The 22,966-nt window shown below is 44.0% G+C and overlaps 2 protein-coding genes and 2 non-coding genes across 7 annotated transcripts in view; 3 read left to right on the top strand and 1 right to left on the bottom strand.

Annotated features, from left to right (window-relative positions):
• The window catches only part of LOC139828079 (TPR and ankyrin repeat-containing protein 1-like), an 18,768-nt gene extending 3,194 nt beyond the window's left edge, over positions 1 to 15,574 (top strand). For 2 of the 4 annotated variants that reach the window (XM_071808897.1, XM_071808907.1), the window contains exons 2-3: positions 8,967 to 9,166; positions 9,625 to 9,706. In XM_071808897.1, coding sequence (XP_071664998.1) covers positions 8,967 to 9,166; positions 9,625 to 9,669 — 245 coding nt within the window. In that variant the 3' untranslated portion in view covers positions 9,670 to 9,706. Of the gene's footprint in view, positions 1 to 8,966; positions 9,167 to 9,624; positions 9,707 to 10,937; positions 11,142 to 12,748 lie in introns of those variants that run through there. The other 2 variants (XR_011739274.1, XM_071808903.1) reach the window with 2 other exon arrangements.
• Positions 2,050 to 21,455, bottom strand: CPOX (coproporphyrinogen oxidase). The gene is made up of 8 exons (XM_065829308.2): positions 20,987 to 21,455; positions 20,757 to 20,900; positions 19,690 to 19,800; positions 18,995 to 19,136; positions 15,887 to 16,105; positions 14,089 to 14,193; positions 7,791 to 12,141; positions 2,050 to 5,148 (listed from the first exon to the last, which is right to left on the bottom strand). The coding sequence occupies exons 1-7, from the start codon at positions 21,438 to 21,440 to the stop codon at positions 12,054 to 12,056; spliced, it is 1,263 nt and encodes a 420-aa protein (XP_065685380.2). The 5' UTR covers positions 21,441 to 21,455; the 3' UTR covers positions 2,050 to 5,148; positions 7,791 to 12,053.
• On the top strand, positions 10,270 to 10,341 carry TRNAD-GUC (transfer RNA aspartic acid (anticodon GUC)). Its single transcript has one exon. It is a non-coding gene; the product is annotated as a tRNA-Asp (tRNA).
• TRNAI-AAU (transfer RNA isoleucine (anticodon AAU)) lies at positions 10,779 to 10,852 on the top strand. The gene has a single exon. It is a non-coding gene; the product is annotated as a tRNA-Ile (tRNA).
• Positions 21,456 to 22,966: the final 1,511 nt, after the last annotated feature.

Raw genomic sequence — 22,966 nt, 5'->3', positions numbered from 1 at the left:
TGTATATTATAGAAGCAATACAAAATGTGCTTCTTGCATTTTTTTAAGTAAACAATTGTTTCATAATTTTATTGAAAAATTGTATTTGATTGAACAATAAATTAGGAAGAACTTAAAAAATAAAAATATCTGCGATAATAACATGGCAGTGTGAAAAGACAGAGGTGAAGCTTTGCAGACTGTCAGCGAAGGGGAAGCGCACCTTTGGAAGATACCTAAACTCATGCTGGCTGAATACAGCGGATCCCATTAAGACAGATACAGAATCAAACTTCCTTAGATCTTCTCAGAGCGGGTCAGATGACACAGAAGGCAGACCACAAAGCTTGTCAGCTCAAAATTTTTCTGATGCCGAAGGTACGTCAAATCATTGCACTTTGTCATTAAAAGCATTCACAGGCAAATGCAGTGGCCAAAACAAGACACTTGAATTCAGTCATGTTATTTCTTTATAAACACATAATGTCATGTATTCCCTTAGCTTTGTTTTAGATTTCTTTGATCTATATGGCAATATGCAGCAAAAACACCTGTATTGCTTGGAAAATTTGAATGTCTTCATGTGGTAAGGAAAAAAAGTAGCAGTGCAGACTATCGGACTAAAGCCAAGAGACCCTCTCCTAATCAAACATGAGGGTTAAAATCTATTTCCACTCGTAAAGTATGGGTAAACATTTAAGTGCATTTTAAAAAGACCGTGAGTTATTCCTGAAATCCCTAGTCAGTTTGCAAAGGACCTGTTGTCTTACAGAAAGACACGAGTCTTACTTGTCCCAGTGCTAACATGGAATTTCCTGAACTGAGGTAATAAACTGGTTTCCAGTCTGCTTTTTTTCAATAATAGCTTGTCAGTTCTCAAAAGAATTCTGACTTGTCTGTTTTTTATAATTTTCCATTCTGGAAACTAATGTATCAAGTGTGATTGCCAAAATAACAACCATTTCTTCTTGTGTGCCAGTAAACGAGGATAAAGATGAGGATGGGCAGAGATGGATCAAAAGATTGCAGAGGCACATGAAACTCAGCAAATAGCAAAGCTTTTAGGTTAAGTGTATATGTCATATGTGTATATGTATATGTGTATATGTCATATAATATTACTGGAAAGCACTGCGTTGCACTTGCACTTACACTTGCAACCTTCTGGCTCCCAGCATGCAAATTCCCAGCTGCTCTTTCTTTACTGAGCGATCTCTCCTGCTGTGGAGAAGGTCTTATCCCAGCGGTTCTCAGGTTGTTAAAGCCAGTACCCCTACGGTGGGACCACTTTGGTTGGTGTTCCAGGTAGCTCAGCATGTCTTTTGTGACTGAGTTTTATTTTCAGTGCACAAGCCCTCAATAGTTTTCCGGGCTTCATTCAAAGCTAGCAGAGGCTGGAGGACAAGCCACTGCTTTACAGATAAAAGTCTGGGGTTAGTCCTCGTCCCTAAAAAGGTGACCAACCCTTGTCTGCCTCTGTGCTAAAGGAGGGGCAAAGCTACTATTTTGTTTGGTCTTTGATGTGCTTAAATTCCTCACAGCTTTTGGGAAAGTCAGGCCAAGTCTCTAAGTTTTCATTTAAGGGCATTTGTTAGGACATAATTGTCAGATATCTAAGCATTTCTTAAGCTTATGGATATCGTTTTGGTTTGTGTGGAGTTTTTTATGGGTTTTGTTGTCGGTTTTTTGTTTTTAAGAGGACAAATTATTTTGTGTCAGTGAGGATTCAGACAAGCTTAGGGCATCTGACTAAAACTGCATGCTGAAAATGTTCTTAGTCATCCATCCTTAAAGTCCTGAGCAGTGGTTTGACTGTGAGGCAGCAGTGTCCTATCTACATGCAGATCAGCTTGTGAGCTGTAACAATTTTCAGCCTAGTGTACTCTGGTGAAGAGTGTATGTTTTGCAGGGGAAAATGGATTGTCTCCTGGATATTACTCAACAGTTCAGCCTCTTCTGTAGGGTTGAAAGTGGAGCACAGAATAAAAACAAATTGAAGGAAGACATGGCTAAGGGGTTTCTGAAGCTGCTCATCTTTGAAAGATACAGTGGCTTCCTGTCATAGTCAAATCTGATTCAAAGAAATTGAAAATAATTTTTATTAAAGAGAAATGAGTAAAACAGCGCTGGGCGGCCGGGGAGTCACTGCTGCACCCAAGGCACGCAAATTGAGTTACAGCAAGTAAGTGTTTATATACAGTCTGTAAGTACACGCCCCCAGATCTTCTTCCTGGTTGGTTACATGGGTTGCTATGCTGTTCATCAGTCTTCCCCGCTTCTCGGGCACGTGCATACAATCTTCTTGTACAGCGAAGCACATTCCCCCCCACTCATAAGCACACAACATCTCTGCAGCTAAAACTTGCAAAATAGGATGTAGTAAACTATGGTGGTAGAACATTGCGGTTTAACATTTACACAACTCGGTAAATTGTTAACTTTCAAGCTAATCTTGGTTTGATTAGCAAATTTTCTTAGTTGCACAATCTATTACAATCCCCTCTTTTTCTTTTCACCCTTCAATTTGCTGATCAAAACAGGTTATAGCTTCTCGTTCTGTATTTAAGATAGGATCATTTTCATCTTTTAATTCCAAATACTGTTGTCTCATTACCATGAGTTGTACTGTATCGATCCTACTTTTAATAAAGGTTAAGAACTTATTGAGAATACATGGTCCAAATGTTAAAACTAACATGAACATTATCAAAGGCCCTAATAGAGTGGAAATCAAGGTCATTAACCAGGGTGATTGATTAAACCAGGATTCCAACCATCCTTGTTGAGCTTCTCTCTCTTGCTTCCTTTGTGCTAATCCTTCTCTTACTTTGGCTAAGGAGTCTTGTTCAACTCCTGTGTGGTCAGCATAAAAACAACATTCTTCTCCTAGAGCTGCACATACTCCTTGCTGCAAAAATAATAGATCTAGCCCTCTCCAATTCTGTAATACCACTTCAGAGAGAGAAGTTAAAGACTTCTCAAGATAAGAAATAGATTTTTCAATCCTCTATAGGTCTTCGTTGACAGCTGCTCAGAGAGAGGCGAATCCTTGTTGTTAATGAACTAGAGATGATATCCCTGTTGCAGCCCCAGTTACTCCTAAGCCTATTAACGTGGCTATAGTAATAGCTGTTATAGGTTCCCTTTTCTGGATCTTATGATTTTTAGTACTCCAGTGTATATACATACTTTCTTCAGAATGATAAAATATTCGTGGGACTACTAAGACTTGAATACAAAATTCAGTATTACTATTAACTACTCTCATTGATACACATGGGGTTAATCCTGTTCTGGAACATATCCACCACACACCCATTTCTGGTATTACCCATTTATGTGAAGCTATTGTTATGTTTATTTTATAACTGCAAAGTTTTTCTCTTGTGAGTGGCACTCTCCCTAGGCATGTCCCCTGCACCCTTATGTTTTGAAGAGTGATTCCCACCTTTTTTTCTTCCCACCTACAGTAGTTTCTTGAATTAGATAGGTTATATGTACCATTCAGGGCTATTCCTTCATAAAATGGAGTTTTAACATCATAACACAACCAGCAGGACTTGGTCATGTTGAAGTCAGTATTATTCAAGGTGTTGTATGCTGCTTGCACTAGTTTGAATGGAGGAATTCTTTTTTTTCCTCATCTATATTAGGATTTTTAGTTGGGGCTAAGGTTTCATTAAGGAAAGGAGCAACTGTACTATTCTTTTTGCTTTTCTTCTTTTCACCTTCTTTTATATTTGGCCCCACAGCTTGTGTCGGTGTGGTAATTATTTGTTTATTAATTCGTATTAATCCCCCTCTATCCATTCCGGATTCCCAATACCTAACTCCCCAGGTTTTTCCTAATAGCCATCCTTGATCTTCTGGTTGTAAAACTGTGAGTGTTAAATGTTTACAATTACTACTTCCTATTATTCCCCCTGTTGAATCATGTTGGGGAGGTTTACATCCCGAAGGTCCCCAAGTTGTGGTTAAAAACTTATCTCGCATAGAAGGTGCCCAAGCAGAGGCAATAGTTTCACAACCCCAGTAAGCACAATAATACTGATTAGGATAGTTGCAATAACTCTTCCCCTGATTAGAAGAGGGACAAAAATAATAGGCTTTTTGATCTAAACATGGTTGTATAGGTGCTAACTGACAAAGGGAAACAGAAAAAGTAGGGGATCCTGCGGTGATATTTCGCTTAATCACAGTCTGATCTTTCCCTCTTTGAAGGATCCATTCATAAGGTTGATGAGGATTACTAGGATTACTCCCACATACTACGTTTAATCTTATAGAAAGAACTAAGCTAATTTTGAGCACTTGTTCAACAGTCCAATATTGCCGTCGAGCTACGGGGTGATCATTTTCATGGCCAGATTTCACACGTTGGGAGTTCTTGGAAAAAGGATGCATAATCCCATTGAGCATTTGTAGTAAACTCAACATTGAATTCCACCTGGTTAGTATGCTCCACTGTTTTACCCTTCTGCCTCCTTCGCCTACTGGGTTGTTTCCAGCAGTGAGGTAATCCACCTTCTTGGCAGCAAGGATATTCTTCAGGAGCCCCAGGTAGGAACTTCCATTTGTTGTATCTCTTAACTATGGATTCCCATGCTTTAGCTTTTATAGGGGATAGATTACAAAGAATCTTGACCACTCTCCAACACACTATTCGGAGTGGTTGGCCGTTGCTTTGTAACTCTCCCCTCACTCCCTTTTCGAAGAGCTTCCAAAAACTTTGTCGAGTCCCAATAGTTTTGATTGTCAGAGTCTCATTTAAACAACACTAGCTTGCCAGCAATGCGGATAGTAGTTTGAGTTAACTTAAACTCTTCTCGTTCACATTCAGGACATATCCCTGGGGGAAACTTCTCATAACTACAATGGTAATACCATTTTTCTTTACAATAGGCACAGTAACTACATACAAAAGGGAAACAATTACAATTGCGAATACAGCACTTTATCTTGATATTCTGCATACGTTCGTTTTATAGCTTGAGTCCTAAAATTTTTCTTATGACCTTCTCAGGGTGATTCGCTCGCCAGACCTCTTTATTTTCACTCAAAGATCTCCAGGTTCAGACATGACAGTCCCTCTGGCGGAGGTCGATTCTACTGGCTCTTTGACTCAGGATGCATGAGTCCAGCCTCGCTCTGCTGTGCGAATCGCAGTACCTGTGGTGAGAAGAACAACAAAAGATCCTTTCCAACAGGGGACCAGTGAGCTCTCCCTCGAAGTTTTTATTAATACTTGATCCCCTGGCTGGAATTTGTGTATAGCTATGTCTAAGGGGGGTCGCTGTGTCACTAACCCTTTCTTTCTTAATTCTTGTCTTCTTTTTGTTAGTTCAATTATATATTCTCTCAATAGGGTGTCTTCTACCTTCGTATGTTCCATAAAACTTTTTATAGGAGTTTCGTTTATTACTTCGGAATTTTTCACTGCCATCAATGCTGCCTTCTTTGCTTCTTCATTGGCTAAGTTATTTCCTCTAACTGTCAATTTAGGTCCCTTTTGGTGCCCTTTTATATGTACCACTGCAATTTCTGTAGGTCCTCTCAAGGCACTAAGGGTTTCTTTTATTAACGCTTCATGAATTAGTCTTTTTCCTTGCGCATTAATTAATCCTCTCTCCTCTCAGATTTTTCCAAATGTATGTACTACCCCAAAGGCATATTTAGAGTCGGTATATATTGTATCCTTCTTATTTTTCAATAATTGTAAAGCCCTCATTAAAGCATATAGCTCACACACTTGGACTGACCAGGTTTTATCAAGGAGTCCCGACTCCCTAACTTGAGAACTAACGCCGCCTATGATAGCATATCCCGATTTTCGTTGTCCATTTACTATTTGAGAGGAACTATCTATGTATAATTTTTCCTCTTCATTTAGTTCTTCTTCTACTAAATCTTTTCTGATCTTTGTCTGTGTTTCAATTAGTTTTATGCAGTCATGTAACAGTTCCCCTGTAGGTTCTCCATAAAGAAACTGAGCGGGATTCTGCAAGCTAGTGATTCCTAACTCAAATTTAGGTGAATGCAGTAAAATACCTTCATATTTTAACAGCCTACTGTCAGTTAGCCACTTGTCTGCCTTCTGTGGGAACAGCTGCTAAAAGCAAGACCATTATTTCCATATATTGCTGATTATTTACCTCCAGAGTAATTTCTCCTTTTTCAAATCTGATTACTGCATCCATTTGTGCCAACAAATTTCTCCTAAAAAGGTTTTGGGGAATTGGATATATATATAGAAATTTATCAATACTTATTTATTTACCCAATTCGTATTTCAAAGGTTCACAAAAATACGCCCTTTCACTTTGGCCAGTGACTCCCTTTGCCTACTATCTAATTGTTACTTATTGGCAATCCACTAAAAATCCCACTTGTTTCTGTTCACTCCAGGTTCCCATCCATCAGTCTTTTTTAAAACTTGCTACTGTCCGTTTCTCTCTCTGCCTACTTCTTCTGTACCTTCCCCAACATTCATTTTCCCAATATACACTGATCTCTCTCTAAAGGCCTTCAAAGCCTTCTAATCTTTTTAGTTCCCTACTTTCTTATCCTTTCAACAATCTTCCTTTTCCCTGTTACTGAATACTCTGTAAGCTTCATCTAACAATTTCTACTTTCTGTTGTCCTCAGTTTCTATAACTTCTCTAGGGTAGCTCGCACTATTTTGAGTGTCAGGCTACCCTGTAGAGGCACAGGGCTTGTCCTTCCCCCCGCTTCTTCCCCCTCCGCCGCTTCTAGCAGCGTTTCCTTTGTCTTTTTGCTGCAGTTTAGACACAGGCAAGGCCACACGGATGGGGGAGGCTGAGTTTATCTTACAGCTTGGCACAGGCCTGGGATATTTCGCTTTCTTGTTTTTCCATTTAATTCCAATCATAATACACTTCATATGCAATTCCAGATAGCTCAGCAATAGTTACATTCCTCAGTCCCATTAACCTTTTAAAATTCTCTTACATCTCCTGAATTCAGCGGGACTGATACAAACCCTACCCCTGGCTGCAGTCCTCCCATAGCAATTTCCATTAAGGGATATAACACATTCTGGTCTTTCTCTGTTTTGGCTCCTGGTCACTCTCTTATTTCCACTTGCTGACGGAGTGGATGGGGGGGGCTCAAGGCTAGGGTGTATTGATTCAGGAGCCGAAGGGGTAGAAGGATCAGCATTTGAAAGGGGAACAGGAGCTGATGCAGCTGGAGGTGGGATATAGGGCGGGGGTGATAATTGTGAATCGTCTATTTCTCAGCCCTTTTTCTTCTGTTCTTTTTCTCTTTTAAATGCAAATAGATGAATTCATGTGTCTGATCTAATCCATAAAATAGCATATTCACTTTCCTCCAAACTAAAGGGTTCTTTACTATTCACATAGATATTTAAGGCTTGGCAAATCCAGTCCTCAAATGACCCAAACACTGGCCAATATAAATAGTCTCTCATGATTTGTTTTCCAAACCTCTATACAATAGTGGACCATCTTTTCCCTCGATTTTCCTTTTCTAGATGGATAATCATCCAAGAATTTTATCATGATACCTAAAGGACTATCTGGGGGAATTTCAGGTAACTTGACACTTGGATCCTTTATGGGGTCTGAAGATTTACTTTTTTTTTTTTCTGCCCCATCTTCCGAAAGTGCCTTCTTTCACACACACACTCGCTTCCCTTCGGTCGTGGCTCACACCCTCGCGGGTAATGAGAACCGTACTACTGGAAGGTCCACACTCGCTTCATCCTGACGGACGTCTCAGCCAGTCGCACTTCGGGTACTCCCAATCCCCGACCGAACGGAATCACTTACCTACTTTATCCTCATTCACCGATGGAATGGTATCACTTACTCTCTTCCAACTCTTCGTTCGGCTCTTCATGCACAAAACTTAGGGGGAAATGCAGTTTTCTTCTTTTCCTCACTTATCTTTGGTTCGGATATCCAGGGTCTGTGGCACAGGACCCCAGCCCCAGGACCATCCGTAGATGGGGGCGCCCTTCCTGGAGACAGGATCCCGCAGCACAGAGATCTGGATCCGAGTCACAGCACCAAATTGTTATAGTCAAATCTGACTCAAAGAAATTTAAAATATTTTTTATTAAAGATAAATGAGCAAAACAGCGCTGGGCGGCCGGGGAGCCACTGCTCCGCCCAAAGCACGCAAATTGAGTTACAGCAAATAAGTGTTTATATACAGTCTGTACGTACACGCCCCCAGATCTTCTTCCTGGTTGGTTACATGGGTTGCTATGCTGTTCATCAGTCTTCCCCGCTTCTCGGGCATGCGCATACAATCTTCTTGTGCAGCGAAGCACATTCCGCTCCCCCTAAGCACACAACATCTCTGCAGCTAAGACTTGCAGAACACGATGTAGTAAACTATGGTGATAGAACATTGCGGTTTAACACTTACACAACTCGGTAAATTGTTGACTTTCAAGCTGATCTTGGTTTGATTAGCAGATTTTCTTAGTTGCACAATCTATTACACTTCCCATTTCTCCAGAGAACTTAACTGTTGAGAAAAAAAGTTTGATGCTAACATACAATTTTTTCTCTCTTACCCTCCCTTCACTTCCCTGCTTCTGCAGGTGATATTACTGGAACAATGTGCTTTCACTTATTTTTACCATTGTATTTTGTGCTCAAGAACCCCCAGAATATGCACAAAAATTCAGTGTGATGAATTCAAGTCTTCCGACTTATTTGGCTGTGAGCATCAGGACAAAAGGATGTGAAAATGTTGAATTGCACTGTTCTGTGCTTTGAATTTAAGTAGTTCATTATTCTGAAATTACAGAGAGATGAGGTCTGCTCACAAGCAGAAACATAAAGTAGACTTTACAGCTTCTCTCTTCTCTGACTAGTGTTAATTTTGTTATGATGTTTCTTGATCTCAAAATTCTAACAAAACCCATTTAAAGTGTGTTTGCAAGAGAGCGTGATACAGACTGGAGTTTAAAACCTGTATTCTGCTTATGACAGGTGCTCTTCATCAGGCATCTGGAGTGCCTGTATTGCTTCAGTACTATTTCCCAGAATCTTTTGATCGGCTTCCTGAGGACTGGGGTCTCTTCGATGGACGAAAACCTACTGTCCTGGGGACTCTCAATGTTAGTGGCCTCTCAGTGCTGCTGGGCAGCCACAAAAAGAAAACACCGCCTGTTGAATTTGGAGCATGTCAGGTTTGTTTTTCTTAGGTATATGGCTTTTTGCAGATTCTTCCAGGTCCATAGCTAGCTAAATAATTATGTGGAGTGCCCGCAGTTGTTTTTCTTTTAAACCCCTGTGTCTCACTGATAAATTATGCTTTTTCAACTTAGACGCCTTTATTGCGTAAGTTACTATTTCTTTCTTCTTAATCCATGTCTGGAGCTTTCTGCTCTTTGTTGCATCAGATGCCTCCTGTCCTCTTTCTTTCTAACTCCAGGTTTTCCTACACCAGATCTATGACCGTCTGCTCATACCACGCATTTGTCAGTCTTCTAGTGCAGCTTTGCAACCTGTTTTGCTAAAATGTGTTAAATGTTGCCTGGTTTTGAGGAACTTCTTGCATTATCATGACACATTTGTATGCTTTCTCTGTGCAGCTGTTACCTATTTTTTGCTTCCTTTTTATTCTTTATTCTTCTTTTTATTAAAGTATATTATAGTAGGTAGTGTTAGTGGCAAACAAAATGCCAAATGAGAAGACAACCAAGGAGCTCGGCACTCACACAGACTGTGGAGCAAAGGTCTTGGAATTTTATGATGTCCTCCTTCTTTACAACTTTTTCACAGGCTCAGAGGTATTTAATTCTTATCTATGATTTGCCTTTTTTATTTTTAATTTTTTACATAATGCTTTGATTTTACAAGTGATCTAATTGGCTTTCCAGCCCGGGAAGGGTTCACAGTTTTCCTTCGGCAGCTGGTGGTTTCACTACAGTAGAAAACAGGGCTCATCATCCTACAGCTTTTAGGAAATGAGCCTGTCTGCACTCTGTGTTGCCTTTTCCTTCAGACTGGCTGTTGCCGTTTCAGGGGTTAACACCCCAGCGTGTGCAGACACCCCTGCCCGCACACACACCCTGCCAAAGCTACTCCGCTGGCTCATGGCCCGTCCTTCAGCGGCTCCCAGGCCACGTCGGAAGAGCTGGTTTGGCAGAGGGACACCCCACTGCCCTCGCGTCGCCTTTACCGCACTGGGATGCTGGGACCCGAACAAACACTTCGTGTCGCCCCCCTGCGCGGGCATCCCTTAAGTTACTATTGGGGCTCGGCGGGGCGACATCTGCATATATCTCACTCCTCGTTAGTATAGTGGTAAGTATCCCCGCCTGTCACGCGGGAGACCGGGGTTCGATTCCCCGACGGGGAGGAGGCGCTGTGTTTTAATATTCGGGAGCTCTCTTGCTCTTCCCCCAGGCCCGGAGTCCCGTTTGCGGTGTGAGGGAAGAAAAGGTGATCGGGAGCTGTTCTGCAGCAGTGGCGTGCGTGCCCCGCGGTGGGGAGATGCTTGGGGTGTGGAAGGGGAGAGCGCGGTGGGTTGTTTCGGTTGGGGGCCCTGCCGAGCCGCTCCATGCCGCCGGAGTGCAAGGAAGAATGAAAGTTTTGGAAGTCTCTGTGTTAGCAATCCTCCTCACTCCGGTTAATGCCGGTGCTGCTTTGCCAGCGGTCCCTGAAGCGGCCCACCGCAGTCGTCTTTACGAAGAGCGGGCGCAGCGCCCGCGGGAGCAGCTCCGGGTAGTGGTTCCACTCACAGCGTGTCCATGCGAGTGCCTGAGCTTCTTGCACGCGGACGAAATGACCACGAGTGGCCGGTTAGCTCAGTTGGTTAGAGCGTGGTGCTAATAACGCCAAGGTCGCGGGTTCGATCCCCGTACGGGCCATCACATTTTTCTTTCGCTCTTCCTCCCTGGAGGGCAGAAAATCGCGGGTTTTTCCTGAATCTTCCGATTTTTCTTTCTTTTTGAGGAGGCAGTGTAACATGGAAGCGAACACGGTAACCCAAGGGGAAGCTTGGCTTCGGTGAGCGTGCAGCAAATGCGAGCCGGCCTGGCCGGGCGCCTCTCACCTCAGACACGCACCGAGATACTCGCGGGTCAGAAACTCGCCAGAGGCGACGTCACACCACGTCCTGAAAGAAAGCCCATAACGTCGTTCCTTGTTAGTGTAGTAGTGAGTATTCCCGCCGCTTACGGAGAAAATTAGGGTTCGATTCCCCGATGGGGAGGAGGCGCTGCCTTTTCCTCAGGCGGCTGGGGGAAAACGGGACGGGCCGAGACTACCTTTCCCCATGGGGCCCTCGACGAGGTTCGTGCCGGGGGGAAACGTGGACAGTCAGCTCGGGGCTGGGAGCAATTTGCAGGACCTCAGGGCAACACCAAACAGCTTCCTGATCTGTCCCTGGCCTTCCCGGCAAAGGAGCTGTCCCAAAACAGGTGGCTGTTTGTCTTAATCACACCTGAGATGGTAAGGTGCTGAAAGATTTTCTCCTCAAAATGGACAGCCAGTCTTCTGCTCTCATCAGGTGAGACTGGGACCCTAACCCAGAATCTCACAGCACATTTTAAGACACTTTCCCTTTTCCGAGTCAATTTATATAGCCTCAAAACCCACACAGTTAAGTACCACCTTTCTTACAGCTTTCTGAAAGCAGACTTCAAGGTTTAAAAGCATATCAAATATTCCCTTTATTCTTTAAAAGAAAAAATCTAAACCATCCCAACATATTCTAGGAGTAGGCACACATAATGCTTTCATTCCATGAGGAGAACAGAGTTTAACATTTTGCAGTCGAACAAATCAGCTGAGGAAGTTCTTAAGCATGCACAGTAGTCCTGTGAGGGTATCACCAGTCCTTCACAAGGCAATATCAACAGGGAGTGACAACATTAACTGATCAATCTTAAATAGAGAGCTCACATATTTGCAATTTATAACAATTACACAGCATTATTAAGGCACCAGGTAAGAGTATAAACATACTAAAAACACCACACAACAGCAGTTTGAAGGAGCTGGTTTGCAGGCGTTCCTGTTCTTTCATAATGGCTCAGTGTAAGCAGTCCGTCTTGTTCTTGATGCGTGTCAGTGCACCCAGTCTTTGGGATTGCGCAGAACCTCCAGGATTTCTGCTTCTTTCGAGCTCTCTGGAGGGGTGTGCATGTACTCCCACCTGCAGGGAGAGGGGAAACTCACTCAGACTGCTCAGCTGGCTGCCACCTCTCCCATGCCAGGCTGTGTTTGGACTTGAGCTGTCTTTTCTGAGGATGCAAAGCTACATACACAGTTGATAACTCTTGCGTCAAGTAGACAGATATGGCTACAAAACATTAATTTCAATAAAACCAAATAATGACACTGGAAGAGACAGGAGAAATGTTAGCCTAATATTCTTTCCAACTTCTGTAAAGACTAGAAAAAAGAAAAAAGAAAGAGCAATGCCCCCCAGCCCACAATCCATGCAGTTTCTTGTGACACACCAGTGTCACGAGGAAGGTGAGCCAAAAAAGAACTCAGACAAAAGTGAGAGAGGATACAAGTCCTAAGGGAAATAGCCAGCTTCAAATTTTATCATTTCATCCTGACACAATATTTCCAGCCACCCAGGGCAAATTTTTCAAGAACCTGGACTGGTCCTTTTTAAGTCTTGGTTTTAAAAACAAAGTTGATGAGGGACTACTTGTTATTAGAAAGGCAACTAAGAGGCATGACAGAAGAAGAAAAGTGTCAGCAATCATGGAGGGATGGGTACAACCTTTTTCCATTTTTTTTTTTCCCAGGAAGCACCTATTCATCCTGTTAAGAGAGCTATTTATGTTGATGAAAACAAGCAAAACCAGATCAACCCAGCAATGAAATAAAAAGGTAGGACTGTGCTACACCACCAGATATGGGATACATCTGGTGTTGAGAGTAGGATAAAGCTCTATGGTATGACCAGGACTGCCTTCATGGGCAGTAGGCAAGGGCTTCAAGGGCTAGTAGGCAAAGGTCAGTTATTCTAGTGGAGGGAGGTCACTAATGGAGTCTGAAGAAATTAATGATTGGGCCTGTGCTACTCAGCATATCTAAAAGCAACCTAAAAAGGGGCATAAGCAGTAAATGGCAGTGATATTGCAAGATTAAGCAAGATCAGTTAAAACCTAAAAAGGCAGTTGAAAATGGTTAATATATCGTGCCAAGCAACTGAGCAAAAAAATGTGAGGGGAAATTCACTGTTGATTGGTCTAAAGTGATGTACACAGACAAAAGTTACATAGATGCTGAGAGACTGAGTTAACCTTTATTGCCCAGAAAAGACCTTGGCATCATAACAATTCTGTGAAAAAGCCAGCTCAGTGCTTAGCAGCAGTCAAAACCAGCAAACAGCATATTAGGATTGTGAAAGGAATAATGAACTTAAATATAATTATGAATCAACAGCACACCTGTGTCTTGGATACACATACACATTAATAGCTTATGTCATCTGTTCCTTATCCCTGGTTCAAAAAGGGCATAGAAAACTTAAGCCTAGAGAAAAGTGGCAAATGTTATCAAAGTATGGAACAGCCACTGCACAAAGATTAAAAAGAAGGTGACTTATCAGCCTGGAAAATAATGAAAAAAACAGAAGCGTGTAAAATAAGGACTATTATGGAGAAAATTAACAGGAAGAAAGTCTGGTTACTCACTGAACAGTCAAATGAAGTCATTAGGTGCAAGTAGAAAACAAAAAGGCACTTTTTCACACAACAAATAGTTACACTGTGGAACTTCCTTACCACAGGCTTGTTATGACCACAATAAGCTCGCATGGTTTCAAAGAGCTACTAAACAAAAACCCATGGAGCGAGAAGGAGAAATCTATCAGCAGGAACTAAGCACAAAAAATACCTTTTTTCTTTTTCATGTCAGAAAATATCTAGGCTGTGTTCTAGGTATTTTTGTCATTATGGGCCACTGTGTAAGTGTAGCAGACCAGAGAAGTATCTGCACGTATTTGGCCAGTTCTTGTATGAAGCACGAACTAACCACTGTTAAAGAGACTGGACACAAGGACAGAGCTTTGATTTAATCCTATGAAGTATTTTAATAAGAACAGTGCCAACCTGCCAACTCCACATATCTGTGCCCTTACCTTGCAGTCAGTGGTAGAGACATGAGAATACTTTCAATTCTTGACCCTGGTGTCAGAAGGCCAAACTTTGTACCTCTGTCATAAAGCAAGTTGAACTCCACGTACCTATGGGGAGACGCAACAGAAAAACAAGTTTATTATCAGAAGTTGCTTGTGCTTTCTTCAGCCAGCAGACATGAAACAAAACCAGCCTGTCTTTCTGATGTGCTGAGTGTCAGAATGAACCCTACTTTGGAGCCAGCTGTTCTTTAGCATCCTTTGCATAGGAATGCAAGTGGGACCTTGCCACTCCACAATACATAGGAAGTAACAGACAAGAGCATACCAACTATTTAAGGAGAGTATTCTGCATGGTGCTATACTAGCTTATTTCTCCTAGTCCTCAAGGCTGCTGGCAAGCTCAACACCAAGTTTGACTTGGTTATGCTAGTACTCCTTTTTGTGGTGGTGTCAGACATAAGAGGAACCTTAAAGGAACTGGAAATGACCACAGAAAAATCTCTGCTGTGCAGTCCTCCATGCTGAAAGACGCATAAGCAGCAAGGTCAAAACAAGATTTTCTTGGAAAGTGTTGAAAAGCAGCAGAAGTCAACATCTTCAGAGTGATGGCTGGGACTTGTAATGCCAGAATAGACAGTTTTCTGCCTCCAGCATAGGAACAGAACAGTGACAATTCAGCAGTGTTTATCTTAGTAACCAGTACTGAGGTATTAGTATTTATCTGTTTGCAGAAATGGAGAGCTTAGCCTAGCCCAGTAAAGTGCAAACAGATCCAGGGAAATAAGTGGGCCTCATGACCAGTCCAGGCTGCAACCAAAAGAAGCTATTCCCCTGTACAACTTTAGGAGAATCCTGAAAGGCCAATACTCCCAGGAATAGCCTCACCAAATTAAGCATATGTGCTTATTTGAATAATTGCTACAGGTCAGTGATCTAAACTTGAATGCTTATGCCTTCTCTATGCCACTATCAGAGATTTCTCTGCAAAAGAGGCAGAAACTAAAGACTTCTGCACAAAGAACATGTATTCTCATTTCTCCATATCCTTACACAATCACAGGACATAGATAAAGGAGTACAACTGTATCTACCAATGTACTTAAGCTTTTGCAGCATTAACAGTTCTTCATATTAATAAGCATCCTCGAAAGTCTCTTAAGTTACAGTGACTTTGGACCAGGCCAGAAAAACAAAACCCCTCTGTATCTTCATTCCTTCGCAAAGAGTTCACTGTGTCCTCATTTCAGTGTCAAGATCAGATAGAATAAATATATATTTCAGAAGTCAAAAGTACTCTTGGGTACAGTTATTCCACGACTTTATGTGTTTTAGCTTCACTACTAAATAGGAAGCATGACTCTCTCACCCTTATGCTCCCCATGTCCTGGCACAGTCCTGTATCCCGCATCACTGGGCTACAGGAGAGGGTGGGATTCAGGACACCACACACCCCTTTGCCTGTTACAAAGCAGCGGCTTTTCTTTGCTTTTGAAGGATTTGCAGAGAAACTGTAGCATTTTGTATGGGTTGCTTGTGCTGTGTCATGGGAGAGTGGCAGATACAGATGAGGGTGTGCTAGTACCTTCTTTGCATCTTCCCCAACAATCTGGTATTTGATTTCAAAAACAGTTCTTTACACAAAAAATGTTGAAATTGTCTGGCAAGCTGTAGACCACCTAGGCAAACTTACCCACACTGCAACAGGACACAAACCCTGCAGCCATGAAGAACTAGCTCATTTTTTTTGTCACCAGCATAATCCACCTCCTGTGTATTCTTTTGCTTCTTCAGTACTCACCGTCCTCTCCGAAGCTGCTGCCATAGCTTTTCCTCTGGTGTGAAGGAGTCGTGGCAGTGCCTTTTCACAATGGGAATGTAACAAGGCACAACAGCTTTGGCACAACTCTTCACAAACTGGAATACTTCCTCCTTGGAGGGGGAGTCCACATCATCAAAGAATATGCCTCCAATCCCTCTTCGCTCACCACGGTGCTTGATATAGAAGTAGTCATCGCACCTAGAAGAGATAGCAAACAATTATTAATATGGTTCACAATATTCAAAGAAATGAACAGAACTCCAAACAGTTACATGGCACAACATGGCACTAGTGAAATATTGATGACAAGTCAGTTCCTGCAGTGCCAGCTCATAGAATCATAGAATGTCCTGAGTTGGAAGGGACCCACAAGGATCATTGAGTCCAACTCCTGTCCCTGCATGTGACAACCCCACAGTTCACCCCATGTGTCTGAGGGTGTTGTCCAGTCTGTTCTTGAACACTGTCAGGCTTGGGGCCGTGACACCTCCCTGGGGAGCCTGTTCCAGTGCTCCACCACCCTCTGGGGGAAGAACCTTTTCCTAATGTCTAACCTAAACCTTCCCTGGCACATCTTCCTGACATTCCCTCGGGTTCTGTCACTGGTCACCAGAGAGCAGAGATCAGCATCTGCCCCTCCTCCTCCCCTTGTGAGGAAGCTGCAGCCGCCATGAGGTCTCCTCTCAATCTCCTCTTCTCCAGGCTGAACAAATCAAGTGACTTTAACCGCTCCTTACACAGCTTCCTCTCCAAACCCTTCACCAACTGCATGGCCCTCCTCTGGATGCTCTCCAGTAGCTTTGTATCTTTTTTATCCTGTGGCACCCAGAACTGCACACAGTGCTTCAGGTGAGACTGCACCAGTGCAGAGCAGAGCGGGACAATCACCTCCCTCGCCCAGCTGGCAATGCTGTGCTTGATGCACCCCAGGACGCGAGTGGCCCCCTTGGCTGCCAGGGACACTGTTGGCTCATGGCTGCCACACTGCTTCACTGACTGCAGAGAGCCAGCACGGTACAGCACCATCTGGAAAGCACTCCAGCCTTCACTTATGGTAAAAGCTCTGATAAAACAGTCTCTGCAAAGCAATATATCACCACACGGTCACTGAACATGTAACACTCAAATACCATGGCAGATGTGGAGTGATCCAATCCATATCGTCTGCTTATGAGGAGGAGGGACACCTCATTTCAAGACTTTACCCTAAGAGCTCTTCTAGATTTCATTCCCAGAATTATATATAGATCCCATTTTTTTTTTGTACAGCTTTCAGATTAATTCAAAATAAACTTGGAAGATAATTTCTTGATTCCTCTTGCCATTTGGTGAAATAATTGGTTTTCTGCATCAAAACTAAAATAATATATAAACCAAAGACCAGATAAGAAAGCCACCGTCATTTAAGGAAAAATCAAAATTGAGTCAGCCTTCCTTGGAAAAAGGCTTTTTAATAGTTAAACTTGGAGTCATGCTAGCAGTGGTTTTTCATTACTGAAGTGCAAGTTTATGAAGGAGTAAGTGCGGCTTATCCTACAACAGGGAGGCAATTAATCTCTTGCATTTACTGAGAGTGTCTAGGTGCGCAATTACTATAAATTAGCTGACCCACACTTTGTCTTGCTTATAGTTGCTTGCTTGAGCAGCCATGCTCTGCAAGTCTTTCCATGGGAGAGAAATTGAAGGAATGTAGCAAGCAGAAACCATCAACAGCAGGGAAAACATGCCTTCCTTTAGGACTCATTTTCCATGTATGTATCCATCCACAGCTGCTGTTCTCAAGCAACATAAGTGGCATGGCCATAGCGAGAGAGATGTATATATATAACAGATATCCCATACCATTCTATTCACTGGGATGATTTTTTTTGTGTGTGTTTTTTTGTTTGTTTGTTCTTTTTTTTATATATATCAGCAAGAAGAGTTAGGAGAAAAGGGTTAGTCAGAAATGCAAAAGAGAACAAGCCTGACAAAAGTATTAAAGCTAGATCAGGAAGACCTGGTAAAATAACAAGAGTTTGTACATTGGGAAAAGAGGCAATGCTAATTAGCAGAAGCTCAGAGGAGACTCACACTACACCAGCACTGAGAACCACATGCCTCTACACAGCTGCTGCTTACAGCAAACATAAGTGCTGGGACTGAGAAAACCGCCTTTGTTCATGGGATACAATTAGTCCTCCCATGAGGTGTCCGCAGACTAAGAACAGGCGTCCTTCTCTCTGACCCCGTCTGATGCTGCAAACAACCTGACCATTGACAATCTGAACTACCATGCAAAAACTCCTCAAAGAGCACAACTGTAGTCTTAAGGTTATAAGATGTTCTTCTCTAAGTGGCTCACACCCAAGCTACAACACCCACTTTATCTCCTGTCCTCAGACAAGAGCCAGTAGTTTACAAAAGGGTCACTCCTCCTTTCTGGATACCACAGCTTGTAGCAGATAGGATTATCGGACACAGAGCAGCAACCACCCTCTGAGCAGTGAAGGATCTCATCACCTGTATCTCTCAGCTCAAGAAGAACATTCAAAATTTGCATTTTTAGAGAATATGCTGTTGAACTTGCAGTGAATGTGTTACTGGAAAAAAAGTACAGCTCCATCTATGAAGCTTCTACATTAAAGACAAGCTCTTTCACTTATCTGACAAGAAAAAAAAAAAAAAAAGGGAAAAGAAGGTCAAACTGAAGGCAGAAAAACTGGAATGGGACTTTCAGAACTGTAGCACTGGTCCCGGAGCTCACACTAACATCATGCACATTTACCATGAGTTCACTGCAAGAAGAATTAGTGCAAGTCCATGGGGCAAAAGCCTTGTCCTAGTTTAACAGCAGACGCTAAAAGGATTTTTTAAATTGCCTGGTGAAGTCTGTGGCTTACAAAACCTTGCAGAGTCAGCTTGGTTTTCATTCGGGCTGCAGACTTATGGTGCTAGTTGTCAGCCCTCCAATTTGAAAGAAACTCACGCCTCTGTAAATAATAGATTGTTTTAGACTACATTTTGTCCCAGTGCACATTTGCTGATTTCCATTAGGGTCTGCTGATACTCTTTAAAAAGAACTAAAGCGCATCTCTCCCCACATACCATTTCTTGTACTTGGGATACAGCTTCAGATCATGCTTGTCACAGGCTTCTTTCAGAGTCTTGTGAAAATGAACAGCATCCTCTTCATTCAGGTAAGTTGGAGTGAGGTCAGTCCCACCACCAAACCACCACTGTATAGTTCCTACAGGAGAGAGGCAAGCCAGCAACATTTTTTTAAAAAACTTCCGAACAGAAATACGTTGCTAGTCATTCACCAAGAACTAGTAACTACTTTTATAATACAAAACAAAATCATTATTCAGTGGTGTTCCTAAACATTGACAAGGAAAAATTTGAATTCGAAGTAGTGTAATGACCAGTGACTTCAGGAAAACAAGAAATAAATTTCAAAGCAGGGAAAACCGTTTTTTTGCTATTTTGGACCACTGACTCTGACAACATCCTCCCAGCTTCTGAGGAGCTATGCTTTAACTTCAGTCTGAAACACGCAGTGTATGCTGCAAAAATCAACTGCAAACAGCTTTACTGTACCAGATGCACACATCACACTGACTTTACAAATGGACAATGGAAGGCCCAGAGGTTAAGACATCGAGTGCTATGCAACAGACTCTTGGCGCTGCTGGGAACAAGCCTGGACTGGTTCTTAACCTCTTACTCTCACCACACATTCATGCTTCCGTCACGTGGAGTCACACGTTTCATAATGTACTTCATTGGATTAAAATTCTTACCGTCTGGTTCTTCGATTTCAAAGTATCTGTAGTTGAAGTGCATGGTTGGAACATGAGGGTTCTTTGGATGGATAACAGAGCTCACACCCATGGCACAAAAAGGCAGTTTCCCTAGATAAGAGATGCATAGAAAACCTTCAGATTTTCAAATAACTTCCTTAGGTTCCAAGCTACTGTTCTGCTACAAGAAAATTTCTCATGTTGGGTCACCATAATTATTAACCAATTTGCAATCTGCTTCTCATCCACACACTTCTTTGCACCTAACTAAATGCTTCTTTTGGTATTTGTCCTAAAATGCAACAATATGGAATCATAGAATAGTTCGGGTTGGAAGGGACCTTCAGAGCTCATCTAGTCCAACACCCTGCAATGAGCAGGGACATCTTCAACTAGATCAGGTCGCTCAGAGCCCCGTCCAGCCTGGCCTGGAATGTCTCCAGGCATGGGGCATCCACCGCCTCTCTGGGCAACCTGGGCCAGTGTTTCACTACCCTCATTGTCAAAAATTTCTTTCTCATGTCTAGCCTGATATGAGCACCCACTAGATGATGATCGCTTAAAACACAAGGCATTGCTAAGGCTTCCCACCGCCCCCAGTCCTCACAGTTATCCTTTGCTACACAGATGTGGTTTGAATAGTCACAGAATCACAGAATGTTAGGGATTGGAAGGGACCTTGAAAGATCATCTAGTCCAATCCCATCTTCGGCCTTCAGGTCTTTCTGGTTCTCTCTGTCCACCCCTTTGGTATGTAACTCCTGTGCTGTTTCACTGCTGAGTCAAACTGTCATTGAGAAACAACCTGTGGCTACAGTACATTGCTTAAAGCAGCAAGACAGCAGAACACCGGTACCTAGATTTTTAGAGGTGTGAGAGTCCACCTGCCAAGCTGCCTGGTTGTAAACCACCACGATACAAATGAAATCTTCCCTTGAGCATTGATCAGGCTGCCATTCCTCACCTTCTGCTCAAAGGCCAGACTCTGATGTCAAAGTACACACAGGGGAATACTCTCGGGTGAATGAATCCTGTTCCCACGTCCACCTCCCCGCCGGATCCCTTACCGTCTTTGGCCTTGAGAGACTTCCCCCGGCTTCTCATCTGCCGCGCTGCCTCCTCGGACAGGAGCCCGAACACGACGGACACGTTCACACCCGCCTTCTCGAAGACCTCGCCGTCCTGCAGCACGCAGCTGATGCCGCCTCCGCCTGCCAACGCCAGGGTCACCCCGCGCCGGAGCTACCGACCCCCGGGGTGCCCGAGCCCGGGGTGACCCCCGCGGCCCCCCCCGTACCTTCCTTCCTCTCCCAGGTGTCGACGGCGAATGAGGCGCCCGGGTCCAGCGCGGCCAGGGCGCGGCACACCTCCCCTTGCGTCTCCATGATGAGCAGCTCCATGCGGCTCCGCAGCTCCCGCCGCCGCCGCCGCAGCTCCCGCAGCCCGCTCACCGGCGGCGCCATGAACCGCTGCCGCAGCTCTTCTTCCTCCTTCTCATCCTCGTCCTTCTCGGACGCCGCCATCGCGGCCTGCTGCCGCCGCCACAATCCCAGCCCCAGCCCGCCCAGCGACCCCGCCGCCGCCAGCGCGGCCCGTCGCCAGCCCTGGCCCGCCGCCAGCCCCGGCGGTGCGGAGCCCAGCGCTCGGCGGCCCGCCGCGGCGGCCAGGGCCAGGGCCAGGGCGGGCGAGCCGCAGGCGGCGCGGGTGGCCCCGCGGGTGGCCCCGCGGAACAGCTGAGCGGCTACCGCCATGACGGACTCCAGCGCCGCACTGCCGGGGGGGCGGGCCGCGCCCGGGCCAGGCGGAGCGGGGGCCGGGCCGGGGCGGGGCCGTGCCGTCCGCGCGGTATATAAAAATGTGTATGTAGGTGTATACGTGTTTGTACAGGAGGGGCTGTCCCAGCTGGGTGCCCCGGGGCCGACTGCCGGTCCCCGGAGCTGGGGTGGCACCGGGCTGCCCGCCCCCTGTGGATGCTGCGGCCGGGAGAGGCAGCGGCGGAGGGAAGGCTCGGGCGTCGCAGCCCGGCCGGTGCGGCGTTGGGAGAGGGGGCTGCTGTCCTCGCGCCCGTAAAACATTTCTGCGCACTAGTGTCAAATAACCCGGTTTCGTCAATGCAGCTGCTTGAGACTGCGGAGTCATGTGAATAAAAGGCTTGTACAGGGCCAGACATGACTGAAGTAGGAGTAAAGGTGTATTTTTTTGAGCTGTCCTGTGAACCAAGTGGAATTGCTTACCTGTGTATGGCATTGCTGGTTTTATACTTGCAGTAATGATTTTTTTTTTAGACTCTGACCAGTTTGTGGTACTGCCAGTTTAGTGCAATTGAAGTATTTCCCATGGATTTGAAAGGGCACATGCTTATGCCTTCTTTGCTCTTTCTAAAGTTGAAACACTGTGTGTATTTGTTTGTTTGTTTCCTAATAAAATAAGAATTCAGAGTAACAAGAAGGGTTATGTAGAGCTGGTTTACGATTTTTTTTTTTTTTATAAGCATGTTCTTATTTTCTGATAAGTAAAGACATTTATTAAACCCCAAATTGTTTAAGAGCCAATATGAGCATTAGGCTGATAAAAATAACAGCTACCTCTAAAGCCCAGCTGTGCAAGGTTTGTACTTTGGTACAGGACTGTACCTTGGGAAAAGTGAGTTTCTGGTATTTTAGGACTGTTTTGCACCTGCAGTACCCAAGAGGAGATCAGTTTCAAGGGTGGTTCCATGGGAGGCAAGATTTGTCCCAAATATGGATCAGGGCTTCATTGTCTGTCTCTTGTCATTGTAGGGTAATTTAGGGGAAGGGAGGTCTGTGTAAAGCGGTAACTTGCACTCAAAGGTTTAGTCCATTTCCTCATTTCTGTTCTAATCCTGCTCTTTGGCAGCAGAGGATGCTGTGAAGCTGCTGAAACTCTGCAATTAAGAAGGGAAGGCAACCTCTGAGCTGGACTCTCTTCTGCCATCAGCTGGAGGACAGGATCCCTGATGAGCCAGGAGACCTGAGCCACTGGTGACTGTAGTGAGGAAAGGAGCATGTAATTGTTTGCAGGAGAGATCTGTGGCTGAGGGAGAAGGGCACTACTATCTTAGTGGCTCTGGTAAGTCTGCTTAATTTGGCTGCACTAGGCAGCTCTTTCCACAGTTCTTTATCCACGGTTGACTGTGATAGCTCAGTTTCTTCTTGAATTGCATCTACTGGATTTGCCTAAATATTTTCATTATAACCAGTGCGCATTGTGCACTTCAATGCTACTCACTATAGAAAGCTCTGCTATTTTAGTGAGT

This window comes from Patagioenas fasciata, chromosome 1, assembly GCF_037038585.1.
Source record: "Patagioenas fasciata isolate bPatFas1 chromosome 1, bPatFas1.hap1, whole genome shotgun sequence".
Classification (NCBI taxonomy): Eukaryota; Metazoa; Chordata; class Aves; order Columbiformes; family Columbidae; genus Patagioenas; species Patagioenas fasciata.
This window is presented reverse-complemented; position numbering and strand designations above follow the sequence as displayed.

Excerpts from the sequence above, each read along its gene's own strand:
- CPOX (XM_065829308.2), bottom strand. The coding sequence starts at position 21,440 with ATGGCGGTAGCCGCTCAGCTGTTCCGCGGGGCCACCCGCGGGGCCACC. Across the intron at positions 20,901-20,986 it reads CACCTGGGAGAGGAAGGAAG|GCGGAGGCGGCATCAGCTGC; the intron begins GTACGGGGGGGG and ends TGGCGTTGGCAG. Across the intron at positions 12,142-14,088 it reads TCTCTACCACTGACTGCAAG|GTGGGAGTACATGCACACCC; the intron begins GTAAGGGCACAG and ends CTCTCCCTGCAG.